The sequence below is a fragment of the Parambassis ranga genome, chromosome 3 (assembly GCF_900634625.1).
Source record: "Parambassis ranga chromosome 3, fParRan2.1, whole genome shotgun sequence".
Taxonomy (NCBI): Eukaryota; Metazoa; Chordata; class Actinopteri; family Ambassidae; genus Parambassis; species Parambassis ranga.
The window spans coordinates 11,913,456-11,935,104 of NC_041024.1; the positions used below are offsets into that span (position 1 = coordinate 11,913,456).

Consider the following 21,649-nt stretch of genomic DNA (forward strand, 5'->3'; position numbering starts at 1 on the left):
CTGTATGATGAATCACGCCCCACAGGAAAAGAGTCAGCACTACTTAAATGACAAAGAATCATTATTTTCTCTTCTCATTTTAAGTGGTAGCAACATTTCTGCTGATTTTTTAATAAATGAAAGCAGCATATTAAAGGTTCTTTTTTGTGTGTTTCAACTGGAAAAATGTCAAGGCAAGGAAGAAAAAACAGATTCTATAAAAAAGGGCAACCTTCAGTGTGTGCTGAAATGTCAAACAAAAGCCAAAGAGTCACCACAATTACATCACATCTCTACACTGTACTATTAACCAAATACAACAAATCTCACTTTCATGTGTTTCATCATTGCCAGTATAAATCACCTAAGGCTGTGTTCACACTGTTTCACTTTTAACTAGTGGCACTGTTCTAGTTTAAAGAGAATGAGAAGCAGCTACAAGCAGACAGTAAGGAGGAACTGCCATGAAACCGAGCTGCGCCCGGCAGCAAAAAGCGCCATATAAGGTCATGAAGAATTGGATTTTCTTAACCAACAGCCCCAGAAGAAAGTTCTGTTCGAGGAGTGATTATCTTATAATTAAGTGTAAGGAGAGATTGGAAGTAAACCCAGCACTTATCGACAACAAATATAATTAAAGTTGCAGTTTCCTTAAATTATAATTATTCTACACAGTCCCACATGCACCTAACGATATGCAAACTTTTCTCAGCACTAATGTATATAATTGTAAACTTTCCGTCTGAAACTGTCTTATTTTCTCCCGGCTGCTCGGCCTCATAGTTAAAGCTGGCACTTGTCGGTAAACAAGTGTCACGGTGTATCAGTGCATCAGTGCAGCAGTGAATTTAACAAAAGCAGGAACGTCTGCTAAGATCTTCAAAAACGGTAATTACCCTCACCTATCTGTGGCGTGTTAGAGTTCCTATTTTCCTTCTAATTAACAGCAACAGTGTTGCTAGAGGAGACATTAAGTGTGTCATGTAGTTATAAATGCATGCTGTATGTTAATGCGTGTTGCTATGGTGTCTGGTAGGAAACACAGATGGCTCACCAGTCACAGTCAAAGTTGTTTTTTTTTACTTAAAGCTGCAAGTTATTGAAGTTATTGGGCCTCCAGAGATACAGCATTTTTCTAGCATTAGGACACAGGTGAAGTAAGGAGGGACAGTAACCGTGCTCATCCGCACACATTTGTCTGATCACTTTATGTCAACGTTTCTTGGTTAAGAACCCAGTTATCCAGGAGAAATAAAGATATAAATGAACAAATATTTCATGAAGACATCAGTCAGGGATGAAGAGTGTTTTACTTATTCCTGTGGACTGATCCTTGAAAAACAAAAAAATCTGCTGCTGTTTCCATCCAGGCAATAAAAGCCCTGAATGTGCACTGCATGCTACTACATGTGTGAGTAGTATTTGCTCCTAATTAGACACCTCATACATAAAGCAGAGCAATTTCATACAGCTTTAAGAGCTTTAACAGAAACATTAACTTCCTAATTCCTTTCCTTTTGGTTACTGGGGTTACTGCCAGAGCTCTATAATCATTGTTAATCAATCAATAATTAAGACATCCTGATGTGCGTGCGAATTGAAAAAAGGAAGAATGATGCAGTGTTATGCCTCATAACAAATCATAATAAAGCACAGTTCATTACACCAGAAATGGCTGACGGCTGACGCTCATCAATCTTTCAGGACTGATATCCTGCTGAAGCCCTGCTGGAAAGAAATGGGCTTTGGGTGGAAGTTGGACTCGAACAACAAGTAAACAGGTTTCTAACATCACCGTGCAGTCAGGCAGAAAATCCAGCAACATCTATCCAAGTGTAAGAAATATTATTTTATTTTTTTCTAAGAAAGACAAAGACGAGAGCTAATGGGGAGAGGAAAACTGTGAACACGACATTTAGTCCGTCTCTACTCTCAGCCAGATACAACAGGAAACTGTGTACAATGACTGAATATGGATAGGACTTAATACACAATAGGTTGCTAAAAGTCTAACATGGCTTAAAAATCATTTTATTAAAGTTTTAATTTTTATATGTACTATTCAGTCACAGAATACAGGATCCAGATACAGGGATTTTAGTGACCGACAACCTGTTATGGCTTCATAAATGTACTTTAATGGTTCTTGACCTGAGATTGTCTGTCCACAACACAGCATGTTCCCCTCATGCATGTACAAAGTAAAGCCCACTTGTCACCAAGCAGGCGTTACTGCTAGCACAGCAGATGGCAAACCGGCACAGATACAGGTCTCACAGTTTGTGTGCGGTTCACGCTGCAGCAGTTGGCGATTTCTCACTACACAACTATAATGTGATGAAAAAGTCTCCCTCCACAATAGGGCCCACATTAGGAGCACATGTTGCTCCAAGTTCCAGCATAAATATGCACTGCTTTCTATGCTATAGTTGGCAGAACATTACAGACTGCAAACTCTTTGTTGATATCATCACAGCTTTGTGTGCCCTCCAGCTTTTATTGGCTAGACCTGCAGCGACTGCCTGCCTGGATATCCGACTGATTTCAAACAGTAGCTGGAACTTTGCTGCACACCTGAGGGGCTAAAATAATCCACACTGGTTGGTCTGTTCACTAACAGGAAAGCACACTGCTAGGAGGAGATAAGCCACAAATTTTGCCCAACAAATTATCTTCTTAAATGAGAACATTTGCTGTGTTTTCTTGGTGCTTTATCTTCTATGCATTTCAGGGGTGAAATGAGAACACTGAAATGTTTACCTTGGATTTATTAAATAATCAATATTTTCTGATTTAATTCAAACTCTGTAAGCAAATGATTGAAGGATTAACCCACTCTCTCCATTCAGTTGGTATTTTACAAGCTCTTTTCTCTGCTCTCTTGCAAACTGACACAGCAACTTTCAATAATACAAATCCTATCAATACTGAACAATTAACAATGACAGGAAAAAAATAGCTAATTGTTGTTTGTATATTTTTTAAACATGCTCACACAACTTATTTTTACTTGTTACACACTTTTGAGATTAGGAGCCTTCACCACTTTACACACACTCTCTTGCTGTTATGTAAGAATGTAAGAATGGTGTACTGACGCAGAATGCTGGGTTATGCTGTTGCACCTCTAATTAGCAGTGCAGGTAGCCACAGTGCTGAGCGTGAAAGCCACACCTCTGATTGCACCTCTATGGTTCTCTCTATGAGAGACTCTATGAGTCATTGACAATATTACACAGATTTCTCAAAACATTATTTGATGTACTTCTTGAAGTTAGCGGCTCATCAAGAAAAACCCTTTACATAGTATCATTTAGGGTAAAGGATGGAATCGTAAGTCCTCTGACAGCCTGCCTATTAAGTGAGCCCCTCTCAAAAACCTGCTCTTACACAGACGAGCCTTTCTCGGGCCACAGCTCGGGACATTATCCAATTAAGGAGGAATCAGCTAGGTCAATTTGCCCTTCTCTCCCTTGATGGCTACATATTCTCCTGCATGCTAATGCCTCTTGGAGGTGAGCTGTGACAGAGGCGGGTGACTAATGTAAAGCCGTGGATGCCTGGGAGGATAGAAGTGGACAGTGACCCTTTCAACAATCTCGGCAGCATCATGGGTCAACAGGCTAACGACATTTAGCGCAGATAAGATTCACAGTCATGGTAATAATGATAACAGCAGGCCTATCAGACCCAGTGTGACAGAGTGCTCAGGCAAACAGGGTGAAATGCCATCAGCAAAATGTCAGCGCGTGACTTGGGTCTCTGACGGAGCTAAAGGCAACTGCTCTCCGACTCTCAATTACGTGATGAAATATGGATGTTTATTGGCTGTGACCAGGTAATCCTCCTATGCTAGAGGGGCTTTTAGGTTTTCACCTTTTATATTTTTTCATAAACAACTCTGGAAATATAAAACTTTCTGATGGATATTACCTTGAAGGAGAGTGATCATTCATATTCCAGTGTTTTGGGAACATACTACAATGATCTATATTCTGTTCCAGCATGCTACAGGCCATGCTAGATGTTTTGCATTATTGACTTTGGTAAACATATTCTCCCCAGTGCTGGTATTTTCCATGTTGATTCCCCTTAATAGCCGTTTCGGCTCTTGTTAAAAGCTGCACAGCCCATTTAAAACTGTATGGCCTATAAATGACCTTGGCACAGTATCATTTCTTTTTATGGCCTGCTTTCTGCCTTTGTGATGTAGTTAAGTCCCACACTGTAAATTACCGGATCCACTTTTAGGTCCATTTCTTATGCCTTGCATGTCAGACTAAAGTCACCGATCAGTAATATAACACGTCATTCAGCTGACTGACGACAGCACCAAGCTCAACAGCTACACATCTTCACGCCTTATCAACCTCACACTCCATCAACTGCATGTAAATGTATATTAGTTAGCAGACAAGTTATGTACAAACACATCACCTTAATGGATTATTATCAGCCTTAGGGCAAATTTCCTGGCTTTGCAGCTAATTAGTGTTACTCATCTATCAGTTAAATCCAGTGAAGACAGCCCCTAATTAACATTAGAGGAGTCTAAAGGCTGTCAGCAGAGCAGAAAATTCACTGATTTTAGATTTCTGCACACGTGTAAACACTGATATGTAAACTAAGGAGGCCTTGCTAGATTTATTCTTGTGGACGTGGGCTGGTATCAAAAAATCACTACCATTACAAAATGTTTTAAAAGCAGAATATCACATTAGCCAATGTGCATGGTTACAGGTTAATAAATCCATTGCTCCAAAATTCACTTCTGCCTACATGCAGTTGCTAAGCTACAACTGGACAGTCGCTCTCGGAGGAGAGGGTTTAATAACCAGTATATTTCTCTATTATAAAATAAGGATACTTACTGTTATTGCTGTTGTCGTCCACCAAGATTATCTCTTTGAGGAGGTGGGACGGCGTCCTGTTCATGGCTGAGTGAATCGACCGCAGAATAACAGACAAGGCTTCATTCACAAAAATGAACACAATGCTCACTTGAGGGAGGTTCAAGGGATAAGTGATGTTTTTGCACCTGTGGAGGACAAAAAAACATCTCCTGTGAAGCAATGTTAGACCTTTGGCTTGTCCAAAGGATTAAAAAGATAAGTTTGACATTGATCCTAAAGAGCGGCATGTTGTCAAATGTCACAGCGGTCCAGCCTCTTGGCAGATGCTACCAGGATCTCGTATTCATTAATCAGTGGTTTACAGCCTGCAGATTTTTAGAAACTTAAACAATTATTGTGTTGCTGCAATAGTGGTGCTGCTGCAGTGCAGTTTTAAATAGATTAAGGGGAACAAATAATTGGCTATCCGGTAAGGTCTGCCATCAATCAAGCCCCTCGGTTTATGTTTTTTTTTTTTTTTATTTTGCCACCGCATGTTGACATTTGCATTGTAAATGAGGAGTCTGGCCCCTTCTCTTCACACAAAACTGTTGCCTGTTTACAATGAATGCTAAGCAGGCTGTGAAGTCAGTCTGAATTGAAAAATCCTCTACCTGTCTAAAACCTGCTAAAAACAACCATAGTGGTCTGTGCTTCTGAGTTTTAACTATGTTAAATTGCTGTTCATGTTCCCCATGCACTCCTTCTTGTATTCACAGACTGCCATGCTTTAGGCACAAACGTGAGGCACAAAATGTGTTTGATTAATGTCTTCCCTGCAACAGTTTGGGATGGGTGTACAGGCCCAGTATGAGCAGTAGAGAATGGTCTGAAGGGTGTGCAGAGCAGAAAATGCCGTGAAGATCTCCGAGCTGTGTAAACTTTCACACCAGGATATCACTTTCTGTGCAGGTTCCTTGGTTGATGTGAAAGCTAAAGTCAATGTTGCACAGTGTCAACAACTCCCTGTAAAGATGTTGTTGTTTACCTTTACAGAATTTTTAAATCTTTTTTTTTTCCCATGTACTTAATTAGAGTGGTCACACTGCACAAATAACTGCAGAAGGCCTCCATTCACAGCTGCTCTGCCACCTTCAAATGGCCAAGTTATGACAGATATTGTTCCCGTAAAATTGCTTTTTAACAAGCACAATAAAAACAAGATTTTTTCCTTTGCCTCTATAACATGATTAACTCAGCAGCAGGTAGTGGCATTGAGTCCTGTAGGCAAAACTCTTCATTGGTTTTCAATTACCGGTGCTCAATGTTTGTGAGGAAACAGCCTGTGTTTTTCCATGTGGCCTTATGAGCTCCTTTGTTTATTACTCAGAGGCAAAGGATCATTAGAGCCATACTGACATTAGATAGGTAGACGAGGTTTGGCCAACAGGATATACACAGAGGAACTGGAGCTGAAATTATTGGAGAGTTGACAGAAAATTGATCAGCGACCATTATTTTGTTGGTAAACGGCTAACAGACTGTGGATACAGATGGAAAGACATGATATGTATAATGATATTCACATATAATGGCTTGCATAAAAGGTCCAACTCTATCAGAGTAAAAGTTACGGTACTCAAACACAGGACACTGCTGACTCACGCATCAGGCCTGAGGTCTGGTATCGGCCTGTCTAAAGAAAGTCGATCACTGAGGTAGGCGTTATATCCATAGTACTGGAACATCTTCAGTGCCACCCGTCGGTTGTCCGGACTGAGCTCCTGCCCCCAGTGAGCAAACAGCGACGAGTCGGAGAACGACGTGTCCGGCTGACCATCCTCTCCCCTCCCTGGAGTCTCTAGGAGACACAGGAAGATAAATATCATGAATAAACATCCAGGCCGCAGCATCTCAAATATTGTGGTATGTAAGATGACATTAAAAGGAAAGTGGAAGAATGATGTGCAAATGTAATTACAGTGATGAAAGCCGTTTTCTGTTAGCAGGTGAAGGGTGTCCTGTTATTTAAAGAGACTGACTAGACGTGCTTTGACAGAAACAGCAGCATGATGAGAGTCTCGCTCATGTCCTTGAAGAAAAGATTCGATCCCTAACAGCTGTTCTGTGGACGACTTTGCACTTTGACCTACAGCAGGACAATATGAAACTAATTTTCCTAAAGTTATCACTGCAGTCAAACACATGACCTTAATATTAATCAAATAATGTGTGATCATGTTAGCCCTTCAAACATGAAGGACTTTGAAAACAGCAACGGTGCTGAGAGCAGACAGACGTTTAACAAATACATGTCTTGTGTGACAAACACTACGTTATAGCTTGTGGGGCTTCTTGATAGACTCACTTCATGTTCAGAATTTATAAAACACGGGCGGCGTCTGTTAAACATTCTGTACTGCTACTCCAAGAGGTTTTAACGCACTTCAGATTGTGCTTAACAGTCGGGGAGCTTTACCTGAAGGCGAATGGTTGGAAAATGCCAAAAAAATATGGTACATAAAGCTGATAAAAATGAGCTGGAGCAGTAAAAGTTTCTCAACTGCACTTGCATGACTATAGTACAGCTGTCACAGGTTTTACATTTGACTGTAATTTCTCCACATATAACAGTTGGGACGGTGTGCTGAGATTTATTGTACAACAGTTTGGTGTGGATGCTGTGAGGATGTGATATTATTAAACAGCATGTGATATTTATGAGCTGTGAAAACACGGGGTGTGAAGAAAAATCCTCTCGGTAAGCTGCATGCTAGTGAATGATACAAGCACAAACAGAGAGTCTCTAATAAGAAAGGAATCATTTATTTCATAATTTACTTCTGTATCATATATATAATAATGGCAAATTGTTAATTAAAATGTCCTGACCAGCAGGAAATGAAATCAGTAAAAACTGCTTCTGGTATCATGTGTTAATAATTCCATTAAAAGAGAAGGCATCAGTCCCCTGCAGCATATTGAGGTTATAGAATAAAAAAAAAAAAGACATTTCATTATAAAGCTTCAGTATTTCAGGTTGCTGCTGACAGATGGAGGTTATCAAGGATAATTTACATCCCACCAGACACAATAAACACTTTATTATAAATTAAATGCAAATTAAATGCATAAATTTCACTTGACTTTTTAGAGTTTTCCGCTGATTATAAATTAGTATAACTAACAAAAGTTCCAGAATATAATAAAAATGCATGACTAACTTGTTTTTAATCTCAAATATGAAATGAAACGGTGAGGAATGAGAGTGCAGCAGAATGAAGAAGCCTCGCAAGACAAGACAAGGCGTTCCAGTGACACTGCATATACAAAAGACAAGGTGAGGTTTGGGTGTGCATGTTTGCAGCGCGTGTTTTAAACAGATTGGGAATAGTTAATATTCATGACCAGATTGTTTTAACATTGGCGTGACAAAGTCTGTCAGCCAAGTAACAATTAAAACAACATTATGGAGGGAGGCAGGTGTAAAAGAATTTCACCTGCCAAAACAACGAGAAAGCAGGAGAGACAGCAGTAAAGAAAACCATCAGACCGACACGTACCCAGTGTGTATCCTGTCAAACTAAACACACCTGACATACCTGGTTACCATTACTGTTAACTTAAGCATTTAGGAGTGGGGACATTTTCTTCTTTAGAGACCAAAACAAAGAGTGAATTGCACCTGTGCATTTGCCTGTAGGTTATGAAGCCAATGAAGTGTTGTTGCTGACTAAAGCTAATGATGAGCCAATACTTTTGGCTTCAGGTGTATCCAATGAATATCCAGGAAGCCAATACTGCCTGCTCTGTGAGAGGTTTACAGTGCAGAGAGAGAGAACTAAGCTAAAGTTGAGAGGTAGCATCTATGATCGGACCGCCACAGTTCAGATGCTTTGATTCTGACGCGGTACTAATGTTTTCAAGGAGCTTTTGTCATCATATCAGCTCACATTTACATGTTTATGGTACGAAATTAGGCCTCAGGTCCCAATTTAAAGCCACAAAGGAAGAGCACAGTATAAGAATAAGTAAAATAGCAAGAAAAATAAGATATTAAAGGGGGTTCCTGCACAGTACCAAGTGTGAGATTATCAAAGCAAATGACTTTAGTATATTTATTTAAGCTGTACTGAAAGTTGACTAAATATGTCACATCTCTTCACCCACATCACAGTGACATAGCTGTATTTTATTATGTTGCTCAGTGAGATGCTACAACAGATCAAAACCCAACATCCAAGTAGAGAGAACACAGTGAAGGAAGAAGACTGAGGCGGAATAACTTCACCTCACATTCTACACTGACTTGTTAAAGTTTAACTGCTGTGAGGCAGAGGGGAAGTGTCTCAGCACTGTGATTAGACTATAAGGACGGGATAAAAGTTCTGCGAGTCTTTCAGCCTGAAGGCCCATTCATCTACACTGCTTGTGCTGCTGGTAATTAATTATGCCTGTGAGAGACGGCGGTGAATCCCTAAAGCAGCAGTGGCAGGTTAGTGTTGTTTGGAAAAGGGCAAAATTGTAAACTTGGTCCGTGTAACGTACATAAAGCAGGCCTGACAGACATGCCAGCTCAACATCACAGCAGTACTTCAAAATAAATCACACAGGACCAAGCACACCATGTGACTAACTCCAACCTTGTGTTTGCAGACTGGGTTCCTCCTGAGTCCACATTCAGTCAACTAACCTTGGTGCTAACTCAAGTAAAGCACCTCCAAATACCTGAGGCAGAGAGATGTGCACGCACACTCCTGTGTGTGGATAGAGAAAGTATTCCCTGAGCTTCACAGTAGCACTCCAGGCATGTGAGAGTGTGCTTTCACTGCGTGCACAGCAAGGCAGCTGAGTTATAGCTGTCTGCTCTCACTGTCACAGAGGGGAGGGAGGGAGGCAGGAGAGAGGCGATGGACCACAGCAGGGGCACACACAACATTATTAACCTAACTAAAAAATTTAAAAAAAAATGATTGCACTTAACAGAGGAGTCTCTAAAGGAGAGCAATAAACCTCCAGATCCTACATGAGCTAACTTTTTCAGAGGCAGGGCAGCACAAGTTAAATTATGAAATTTGATCTCATAAAAGATATTTCACAGCGATAAAAACCTCCCAAAAAGATTGTATCGAATTATATTATTTCCTTCCCCTCCCTGCTTGTGTAGAGGAAAATATCTGAAATGTAATCGTACTCCATTATCATTTTTTGACACCATTGAGAAATCTCTGCTACGCAAGGCTGCCTCAGAGTGGTACAGATGTAGACTTATTATAAAAAAGTTGTAGGCTGCCTCTCTGAACTCTAAGGTATACACTGGGAGAATAGAGGGGAAGGAGCATTTGGCCATTGTAACTCTTTCAGTGAAAATCAATGACGGGCTAAAATCTCAGTCGAGAAATCTTTACTGTGTTCCAGACCCCGCAAACTGACGAATCGACTAGCAGTGTCAGTGGAGCAGGGAGGAAGAGCTCATTAACCTCACCGAGTACCATTCGGCTTTGTTTTGTGATGCTGATGCGATACGTGAAACTTAACAGCCATGCTATTACATCAGAAAGCCTGCTGAACATCAGATGTGTTGTTAGGGGCGGTACCTGTCACCATGGCAACAAGAAAAAGAAGAAGCTTCTGGCAGATGTTAGACACAATGAATTATGTGGATAGGTATGAATCTGATCAGCTCCACCTATTGAAGTGTCCTTGGGCAAGACACCAATAGCATATGAGCATCGTCTTTCTGAGACACTAGCACATGCAGCTGTGGTACCTCAATAATTAATGAAGCATTTGCATCCTGACTGAACTCTCAAAGACATGCAAAGCATCAATACCTTACTGCTACACAGAGATAAGAAGCTAGGCGACGTAAGGTTCTTAAACGACAAACCGAAACTGACAAGTGAACGTTGCTTTAATCAGTCAAAGATCTGTGTTTGACCACCACGCATGAGGCAGCCATTTCAAAACGACTCTGCAGTTCTTTGTCTGTTCTTGCAATTTCACTGTCTGTAAACACCAGCCAATTAAAGCAGACAGTTTGCAATTTATCCTCAGTCATGTCATTTTACATCCAACGTAATGAGTGCAGACTATGAGACCAAAACATCAAATGCCGGCTGCAGTCAAGTTATTTTTTCTATATTCATTCTGACAACGACTTGAAGCGAGGAGGAGACCTTGACGTAGACCAGCTTCTGTTAAAAACCAGGTCTCATCATCTGCATGAAAATTTCAGTACACACTGCTGTTTGTACATGTTGATATCAAAGAAGCTGTCAGCCAAGAGAGAACGAAACTTTTTCTCTTTCAAGACAGCTTCGACAATAAAGCAGAAGAAAATCCTGCATGCTTTATATTCACCACCACTAAAAAGTCTCATCATACACATGTGAAGACCTGACTTGAGCGTGCATTAAATGTCACTGATTTAGCTAAAAAAATACTCTTTAATATTGTGGTATATAACCAGCCCTGACTGCACTATATCCTTACTGAAACATGTGGGTATGTACACACAGCACACGGTTGTGCAATTCATCACTTAAATCTTCATGCTCTGTGGACCATGTGTGCATTACATGTGTCATTTTACTGCAGGTTTGTCATCTGTACAATATTCTTTAGACAATATGTGGTTCTCCTTGGTAACATATCTCAAATACAGAGCTTGTATTAAAAGAATGTTTCACTGCAGGTATACTGTAAATGGTGTAAGCTTTAATAATGAAAGTGGACATCTTAACCTTTATTGTAGTTTTGTGTGTGTGTGTGTGTGTGTGTGTGTGTGAATATTTTAGAAAACAAAAAACAAGAGGCAGACTATAAAGCAGGAAATCTATTCTGAATTACATATTCATGAGTGCTGTACTGCAAAATGATGCACAGCCACTAAGGTTGGGTTATCAGCCTGACATATTGCACATGGCACACCTCTTTCAAATACTCTGTCTACATGTATCTTCAAAGAAGGCTGTTTATGTTCCGATATGACATATGAGCAAGTGAGGAGACATCTGTTACAGAGTTCATAAATATGAGACCGCTCTCATCTCGCTGCACTGTACAATAGAGGTCAGTCAGGTTTTAATCTCTTGATGAAACAAATTGTTCTGTTCTACTTTGGCCTCTGGTAAGAAATATTGCTGGTGGAGGCTTAACAGAAGATACACTCCCTTACTTCAGTGTTATAATTTTTGAACTGCCTGTCTCTGAGATTCACAATGAATATAATGATTTAATTGATTCTGGCACCGTCTGGTTCAAATCCATTTCACATGTCCCCCCTAGAGCCAGGCCCCACTGCTCTTAGATGTAGAAAAATAAACCCATCTGCAGTCCTGACAAAAGATGGAATATTAAATTCAAATCAGTGCGAGCTTAAAAAGAGAAAGTGAGGAAAATGTACTGAGCTTAGTAAAAAGGTTATTTATAAAATGACACTAGCCACACTGTCTTGTAGGAAAATGCTTATTTGCAGAACAGCAGCTCTTACACACTGACTATGATCAGATTTGCATGCTTATACAGCAAAGTTACACTTATGCTATCACTACCATCTCACCAGAGGTCCTTTCTACCTTTGACAGTAAATACATCTAATAACCAATTAGTCTGTTTACTGGGCGGGAGGGAGTCCACCACTGCAGAGGTGCAGTTTGGGCTTATGTGACTCGAGGAGGGGAAACTCGCTCATTAGGACGCATCAGTAGCTGGCACGTCACGCTGACACTTTTCCCTTGGAAAAGTAGGGGGGAGTGTGGCTTTGTCTTTCTCTTTTGTTTATTCCCTAGAGGGGGATATGCAGTGGCAGAATTTAGGAGGAGGGTCATGTTTACTTGGTAGCGGCCTTTGTCATCTCTACCCCCTTTTGTTCATTTCTCCTCATTAAAGCGCTGAAATCACCCGTGCCCTTCACGGCGGTACAAAGGCTTTCTTTGTGGTTTTTCATCCTTTAGAAGAAAGATTTTCCTCTAGAAATCCAATGTCATTAATGCCAAAAAAGTGTCTGAGCAACAACCTGCAATATCTTCCAGTAGATATGAGATAGAGGCAACGTTATTTGATATCAAGCTTTGGACATTTTGTTTCAGAGGCACATTTCTCATTCCCACTGTTCAGCTTGAAAAGTTGGATTCGTCATTCCATTAAATTCAGTCATCTGATGCCTTTTCTATAACCGCCTATCAGATCTGACTTCCTTCAGCACAGTCTTCACTGTGTCTTGTTACTTTTTTTTCTGCCATTCTTATCTGTGCCCTGTATTTAACATCCTTTGTCCTTTACGGACGGGCTGTTTTCTTAGAGTCAGGGGTGTAGTCTCTTTTCAGAAAAGCAGTCATCACAAAGGACATAAATCAAAAATATTTCACAGAAAAATAAACTGCTGCGGCCCAAGGTGTGGAAAAGTACAGGGTCAAGAATCTCTAACAAAGGACATCTATCACTCTGAGTCAATACCAATTATTCACCGGCAATGGAGTTCCAAAGTATTTAAAGTACCACTGAAATTTTTGAACAAAGCCCTTCTTTTCCTTTAATTTTCTATTACATTGATTTGATGCTTGGTACACAATACGACAGAAAGTCCCTACACCTTTTTATATAAGAAACAAAATGATGAAATTGGTTTTGAATGGAGTAAAGATGAGAGAAATACAATTGCAATATAGAGATCTTTACAGGCTAACACTAGCATGTCAACTTGCTCACCATGGTCAAAGCAATATCCATCATTTATGGACCACTGGTCATCTTAATTTAATTAGAACATCACCTGATATAAGTGTGATAATAAACAAAGTGGGAGTCTCAGTTCATTTTTCTCAGAGGATGCTGCCTAGTGATGTCATCATCTGGATGATTCCCTACAGGTGCTTTCTAGACATGAAATGTTTCTACAGCTGTACAGTGTTATTCATCTCCCTGCTCAAAAGAACAGAGGCAGTACAATCAGCCTGCTGTGCACCATGAATTTAATAGGATCCTTTCTAGCAGTCGTTGAGATATTTCATGCTAAAATAAGGTGGTTTATAAACCCACAACTGACTCATAGAATTATTTAGAATACGTAGTTTCTTCAAGGATAAAGTGACAAAAATGAGCAATAAGTCAGTGACTGTTCTATTATCATGAATGGTTTCACCTTTACAAGCTGATTGTATTCACAGACTGCAGCAACCTTTCAGAAGATCTCTTATTCAGTATTTTACTATTTGATGCCTTTCTAGCAATGAAAGTAATTCCAGCCGAGCTCTTCACCTACAACAGCACGACTGCGTGAAGAGAGTTGTTTTTTTAATGCATCCAAGAAGGTCTCGAAGGCTGTGCAGGACCATCTTCAATAGTTCACTGACGAGTAGTAATGGAATATTTAAAACATTGTGACTAGTTAGCCCTTTTATTCTTCACGCAGACACAGGAAGCTCTGCTGTAGTAATGAAGCCTACATGGAGTTAGATCATTTCATTTCATGTTTTATTTTTGATCATGCCCGCTGTTGATGCATGGTGAGCTGTATATATCTATTATTCACGTGGAGAGCTCCTTGATTTTTCACTTGGGGAGATTTGAGGGAAATAAGCCACAGGTCACTTAACAGCTGGAGCTATTGTCAGACTCACTATTCAGAAAGCTCCTCCTGTGGTTTGTATTGAGGTCGTAGTTGTAATTCTCCTCAGGGGATGAAGGTGACAAACAGAACTCAGGATAGGAAACAATGTACCAGTGAAATCTGAAATCACAGAGTGGGATTGTTAAAATTACTATTTCTCACTTCAATGTTTTGTAGGAGAAAGTGTGTGTCTTTTTCAATCGCCTGTTTGTGGTCATCAAATCTGTCCTTGGTTTAAAAATCTCTCGCCAACCAATTCATAATGTTGGAGAGAGAGTAAAAAAGACCAAAGTCCGGTTCTCTAATCAGGTTAAAGATCTTTTTTTTATGCATATAATAGGATTTTCATCTTAATAAATGTACACGTGCAGACTTTAAGGCTACAAATCATACCACTGATCGCAGTGCAGCAACATGAACCCTCCTACTGAACTTCTCCTATTTATTGTAAGTGACAATAGCCCGAAGCTGGAAGATTAAGTCCAAATAGGAAATAGCAAAAACTGCAGATCCTCAAATTGCCATTTGAGCACGCCCATATCACAGATGTCTATGGCTGCACAGCTGCATGGGGAAACATTTGTATAATTCACTCATTTAATTCATATAAAGGCTTAAAGTTATGCATAATTTAGGTGTTGTTACAGAACCTGTCTGGGTATCAGTTTTCCAGGCTTCACTCATTCTCCTCCTCTTTGCTGTTTTCTGATTAGCTGAGAGAGAAGAACAGCCCCACACTGAACTTTAATAACACAGGCTCACCTGCTCACACATTTGTCCTTCTGGTAGCCAGGGATTTAAAAATGTCAAACTAAACATGGGAATCATAATAAATTAATCTGTTGACATGAATTGGAATGAAGGGGGACGGTGTATTGATCTCAACCATGGAATCTGGTTTAGGGAACAGTTTGGTGTACATATGTGCTGCACTTAACACAAAAATGCTGCAAAATTAGAGCTATAGGTGAATTGGAATTGCGTCTGTTTGATAAAAAAACAGAGCAGACAATGTGTTTTCAGAAAAGTATAGCTGTGTAAAGACATTTCTCTAATCAAAATAAATGTGAGGCATGTGAGTCAGTGGTTGTAGGTGAAAATCAGTGGCGGTAATGGCGACGTTTATGTGGCTGAGGAAGGTGACAAGAAAGTGAAATGAAAGAAAGTGAGACAAATGCTAGGGAGCAGAAAATGGGCTCATGGGGTAGACAGTCTGAGACACATAATGGTCAGGCTCCTAAGGTTTGATAACAGACTATCCATTCTTAACATCTGCAAGAAAGCTTAAAGCCCGGACAAAGATATCAATCAAGACTTCTGCTCAGAGGAGGAAAGACCTCGAGTCAAACTCCTGAGCAACCAGTGGAGGAGGAGAAATAACACCAGGTTAAATCCTGTCAAACACTGGACCCACCAAATCCTTCAAAGTACTTTCACATAAAAAAAAAACATGTTGATCTGTTCCTTCTGTGGATTTTATCCTTAGGCTGTGCCTTAATGCATATTACATTACTAGTAACTTAAACTTAATGTGTCAACTTTGATCACCCATAAAAAGAGTCAGGTTTTCCCTGCATCCAAACATAAGGCGCAGTAGCAAAGTAGCAATTTTTTTTTTTAAAGAAAATCAAGATGATTAAAGACAATCCTGGACTAAAAGTCTGGAATGAATAACCCTAAAATTCAGATGAAAATACACAGGAGGCCTTCTTTTAACAATAGTGACAGTATCTGTGTGTGTGTGCCATGGATAGTTTCTCTCTTGATGATGTTTTTGTGGCTTCGGCAGGAGATCCATAAATCAGACGGTGCATTGAGTGGTTGGGGAAAAAAAAACTCAGCTCTGCTGGGACTTTACAACAATGGTTCACTATTGATATGAAATACAAGCAACTATAGAATATAGAAAAGAATATGATGATTCAGCTGTTATGTTATTGATTGACAAAATTAAATATGGTAAAATAATCTACCTGAAGATTACAAAGCAGAGTAAACATGCAGCATATGTAAAATTAAAAAAAAAATAGAATTATTCACCTGACTTAATGAATAATACTTCACAGTCCAGATGCAAGTATGAACTGGCATGCTCACTAAGGAGCAAAAACACCAGCCACAGGCTGTCTGCTTTTGCAAAACCAGCTGGCAAAGCCAAGACAAATGATAAAGCTTCCCCAAAACAAAGAAACTCACCGTTACAAGGACATATTTGCTTGTTTGGTGCCTTTGAGCCAGTCCACACTGGCTGAAAGTTATTCAACATTTGGAAGGCTCCATGTTGCTGCTCAATGTGTTCAGCTTGTTGTAACATGTCAGCCTAGCTTGTTGTTTCACATCATTTTAAGCAAACAGTTCAGCATAAGCATAGTTTCCAGTTGGTAAGTGCAAGTAACCAGAACCATGCAGCAGTCTGCAGCTACAAAATGACAGGGAATGCAAAAGGTCCTTGAGTGACTGAGGCTGGGTCCAAAAGTCAATCTTTATAGACCTTCATATTAAACTTTGCAAATCCATTAGTATGGAGGGTGAATTTTATATGATGCACCTGTTCAAATTATAAATACTCTCAGCAACAGGTGGGGGTTTCAGATTGTGAGCTGTTTCCCAAACGTCCTCGGCTCCTTTGCCCATATTTCATCAGGAATTAGGTGCTGCCAGAACCTCCCACACTTCAAAACTTCTCCTCAGAAAACCTGTGGATGACATCACTGCAGGTTTGTCCATCCGTCTGTGATTGATATTCACAGTAACTGATAACCCTGTATGTGTTACTCAGTGATTTCAGTCACAACATGGAGCTATGAACAAAGTCTGGGAGACTTGCAGAAAGCAGCATAATCACAGATGGAACTCGGCTCATTATCTGCCTGTGTGGCTGTTTTTATTGCCCACTCACACAGATCCAGCGTCACTCTCATGTCAGAACCAAATCCAGCAAAGCACAGTATGAGGCCACGCTGCTGCAGAATAACAGCAAAACCTCCTTTTGTTATCACTCTTTTGACTTTAGTTAGTTCGACTAAACACACACACACACACAACACTGGATCACACACAAAGCCTCTGTTGTCTTCACCAAACGGAACTAAATGTTTTGACTGTTTGCAGCTTCGGGCGGGGAGATGAGCTGCTTCAGCGCACCACCACTGCACAATAAACCCACCAACCAACTGTGCTCCCAATGCTGCTCAGTGGCTCAGGAGCCACCTGTACAGTCCAGTCAGCCCCATGCACTGCAACCTGAGGCTGCTGATGCAGAGGGACTGCCAAAGCCAGCTTTAAGTCAAGAAATATGAAGGTTTAGTTGCTTTGTGTTTCAGTTCTGTAATCGCAGCGGAGCAGATGTGCTTTTACATTTCGCACATCACTGTGAAAAAAAAGCCTCACATCCTGCTCACAAGTCATGACTCTCCTGCACAATGTATGGGCTGAACATTAATTCCAACAACAATACAGTGAGATATATAATTAGCTCCAAAACTCTGTGCATTGTAGCAAAAAGTGAAACAGCCGAGTCCTTATCACCGCACAGCAGATGTCCCACAAAAGCACATGACAGGGGAGTTTTTGCAGTGCTGGATTGCACCTCAGGCCAGGCAGACTGAAAGGCTGCTGGCTGGTTGCTGATGACAGTCACTGGCCTCTGCACCAGGCTGACAACCCCCCCCCTCCCCCTGACAGCTGAATCCCCTCATGTTGTGTCAGAAGATTCAAAGCAACACAAAGGAGAGTAGTTACAGTTTAAATCTTACACCTTGGGATGCATTTTGTGCAAATAATTCAAAATGTAGAAACGTGGATCATGTTGTTATGCTGACCTGTGGACAACATTTAACACTTCAAACAGCGGCCAGTGTACAAACTTTAGAGGATTACAGATGGCATCTGAATATGTTGTAAAGAAATAAATCTGTGATACGCCAACTGCTGTTCTCCTCCAATTCAGCCGAGACATCGCCATGCAAATACAAACAAAGTTCTGAGCATTATCTGTTGGGAGAATATGTAATGACTTCATTTCTGCTCTGATTTACCTCCTTAAAAAAGGACTGGATCTATTTTTAAGCTGAGAATTTGCATTCAAGAGGCATTTGTGAATATTTGATGCTTTGCACTTGCACCAGGAAGAGGCTCAGACAGGCAGAGGAACCCCGGCGCCTGGCTTTAGGCATCAGCTGCTCCTTAATGTGACCGAAATCTGTTGTGTGCTCACAGTACTGGTAATGTCATACAGAGGGATTCTTAAACAATACAAATAGGAGTGTGTGTATTTCTTTGTCTGAGTCTTTCCATCATTTATTATTTAAAGTAAGACTTTAAGCAAAGGAAATGCTTTTGTTTACTCTATGTAAACAGTTTGTGTTCATGGTTTCGAAATGTCTGCTTGTGGATGGCAGAACCAAAAGGGGCTTATGTCATATGAAGGTGGTGCTTTAAGGAAGAAAAAGCTCTTTGTGGAGTGACAGAAAAAAAATCAATTTAATATTCACTTGTGTGGCTTAAAAAAGATTAAACTACACACTTCAGTTAGCATTAAAAAGGTGGTGGTAAAAAACACTATTCATTGCTGTTATCCTTAAAATGAATCTCTTTGCAATAAGCCTGCAGCTAATGATCTGTTTCATTATTGACTGATCTGGTTTTATAGAATATAAAAGAAAAGAAAAAAAGGCCAGATCAGTTATTCATGAGATGTTAGATAGTGAACTGACAAATGGGCCACACACAGCGTGTGTGTCCTTCACCATCCCTGAGCACGATATCTTAAGAACACCTTGAAGATTTGGTACAAATGTCCACATGGAAGCAGTATGGATAACAACGTGAAGGTTACAGGTCTCAACGCAAGCCTTGGCCAAATTTCAATAATTTGACCAATTATGGTATTCACTGTGACTTCATAATGTTCTACACAAACATTATTAAGTACATTAAGAAGTCATTTGTAAGATTGTAAACTGTTTTCTGATTGATCATTTTATCTATTAATCAGACCCTGGTGAAACCCATGTCTTTTCCACAGGGTCACTGCAGGTATCTGATGCTTCAGAAACAACAGAACAGTCACGTAGCAACTGGATCGTGTTTTTTCAGACACTAAAATGCTCTTTGACAGCTATCGTTACAGAACATTAAATCTTATCCAGGGTGATGTGTGGGAAAGGTTCAAGTGGTTCAAGAACTTAAAAAACACCTTTACAAGCTCTTCATTTCATGGACATACTGTAAAGGGTTTCCGTTTCCCCTCAGTGATTTAAATATAAGCAGAGCTGTAAAACGTCAATATTATAGGTGGATCTCACTTTCAATGTATACTGTCAGACTGCTGCAAGAGCAAAGGTCACACAAGAAAAACACCATATAATTACAGCATACACCATGGTTTAATTGTACTGATCAGAATATTAGAACTGTTGATGACAAAAACCAAGATGCTCAGTGGTAGAAATATGACCAACATGTATGCCCTAACATCAGATAGCCAGCTAAAATAATAAGCTGGCCACAGAGCAGGTATATGCCACTGATGTAAAGATTCCTCACAACCCACACCTGAAGTCCATCAACATGAGCCTCCACAGAAAGAAAGAGGGCAAGGATTAGTAAGTGGCAGGACCTGGATAAAACAGGGAGCGGCCATGAATACATCAGCAAGATACCCCCCTGGGATGAACTGCTAAAAGAGTGCCCCAGGCAGCAGAAGACAGGAGGTGATGAGGAGGCAGAGCAAACATTGTAGAAGCCCTTCCATGGGATGTATCTGCATGTCAGACAGAGGAAGAGGCTGACATTAAGAAAAGCCTGGTCTGCAGGAAAGCATGGAGGCTTTGATCACTGCAGAACAAGAACATCCACAGGGGCACCAAGGTGCAGACTGTGCAAAGAGGTCCAGTCCAGCACACAGCCTCCAGGTGTAAAATGTAAGCTAGGACAGCGCACAGAGAGACATAACCACGTGGGATAACATGTATGAAATCTGTTTGCTAACCGAGCCTGTCCCAGATCTCGTTCCAGACTGACAAGCAGCTGCTGGCTAACCATGCAGACATGGTGCTGGCAACAAGCAAAGACCAGAAAGAAGGAGCATCGGGGTACCAGAGGCTGACTGGAATAGATGAAGTCCAAGAAGAGCCAGTGGTGATGCTTTAAGGGGTTTGAAGTCTCAGTCCAGAAGAGGGCATCCATTGGGAAGAGCACCTCATAAATTCAATATATACCTTAAACTGGATGACGTTGTGTTATTGGATATTTATTTAAAATGGCTTTACACGTACCTATAACTTAGCCAAGAACATCATGTGTCACAGCAAACTGTCACACTGTGATGCGGGTGGCTTGTGATTTACTTGTCAGCAGTAAAGATGGCTTCTTAGTTGCATCTGAATTTTGACTGAGGGTTGTACAGGCACTGGGAGAATATAACTCACGCAATGCACAAATACTTGGCCTTTGTATGAAAAATGCTAGTGAGGAGAAGTGTGTTTTAAAACATGGAATTCACTGGTTTGCTTATTTTCTATTTGAAAAGTGATTCAGCGTAACAATAATAACTTGCATAAAAAATGAAACCGTCACAGCTCAAATAACACAGGACAAAAAGCAGTGCACCTTTATCAGGATGATACACGCAGGAGCAGGTGAGGGTGAAAGGCAGTGTCAGCCAACAGGCACAAATATCAGGTGACCCAAAGGTAGAGTCCACACAAACAGGCAAGAGGCCAAACACTGGAACGCTACGACTGATAAAGCACAATAGACATTCTGCCAGAGGTAATTAAGGGGTAAGGAGAATCAGCTGATCGGGTGAGAAGCGATGGGGTCAGTGAAGGGCAGATGAAATGGTTGGATCTCAAGCAAAGAGATAGTCTGCAGGAAAAAAAAGCAACTGAATGCAGAAAAATGCTGTGACAGGAAGCCTGAGATCTGGTGGGAGGGATATTGTTTAGTCTGAAATATTACACAAATGACTACATGGAAAAAACACACATTTCAATCACAATTGAGTGGCAGTGTAAGAAATATGAGCTGAATGGGCTAACAATCACTGAGAAGTATGAGATATTAAAATCCTCCAACCTCCTCTGGAGAAATGGAGCCTATTATTTATTTAACAGATTACAAAACCAGCAGATTTGCACAGGATGATTATTACAAATCACAGGAGGACCCAAAGCACTTCCTGTCCTGAGCTGAGGTGTAATAATCTGTAAAGATGAGACAA

The 21,649-nt window shown here is 40.5% G+C and overlaps 1 protein-coding gene across 1 annotated transcript in view; it reads right to left on the reverse strand.

Annotated features, from left to right (window-relative positions):
- Positions 1 to 21,649, reverse strand: part of galnt18b (UDP-N-acetyl-alpha-D-galactosamine:polypeptide N-acetylgalactosaminyltransferase 18b) — a 56,456-nt gene that overhangs the window by 27,215 nt on the left and 7,592 nt on the right. The window contains exons 2-3 of the mRNA XM_028401855.1: positions 6,477 to 6,672; positions 4,851 to 5,017 (exon numbers count right to left, since the gene is read on the reverse strand). Of these exons, the coding sequence (XP_028257656.1) occupies positions 4,851 to 5,017; positions 6,477 to 6,672 (363 nt within the window). The remainder of the gene's footprint in view (positions 1 to 4,850; positions 5,018 to 6,476; positions 6,673 to 21,649) is intronic.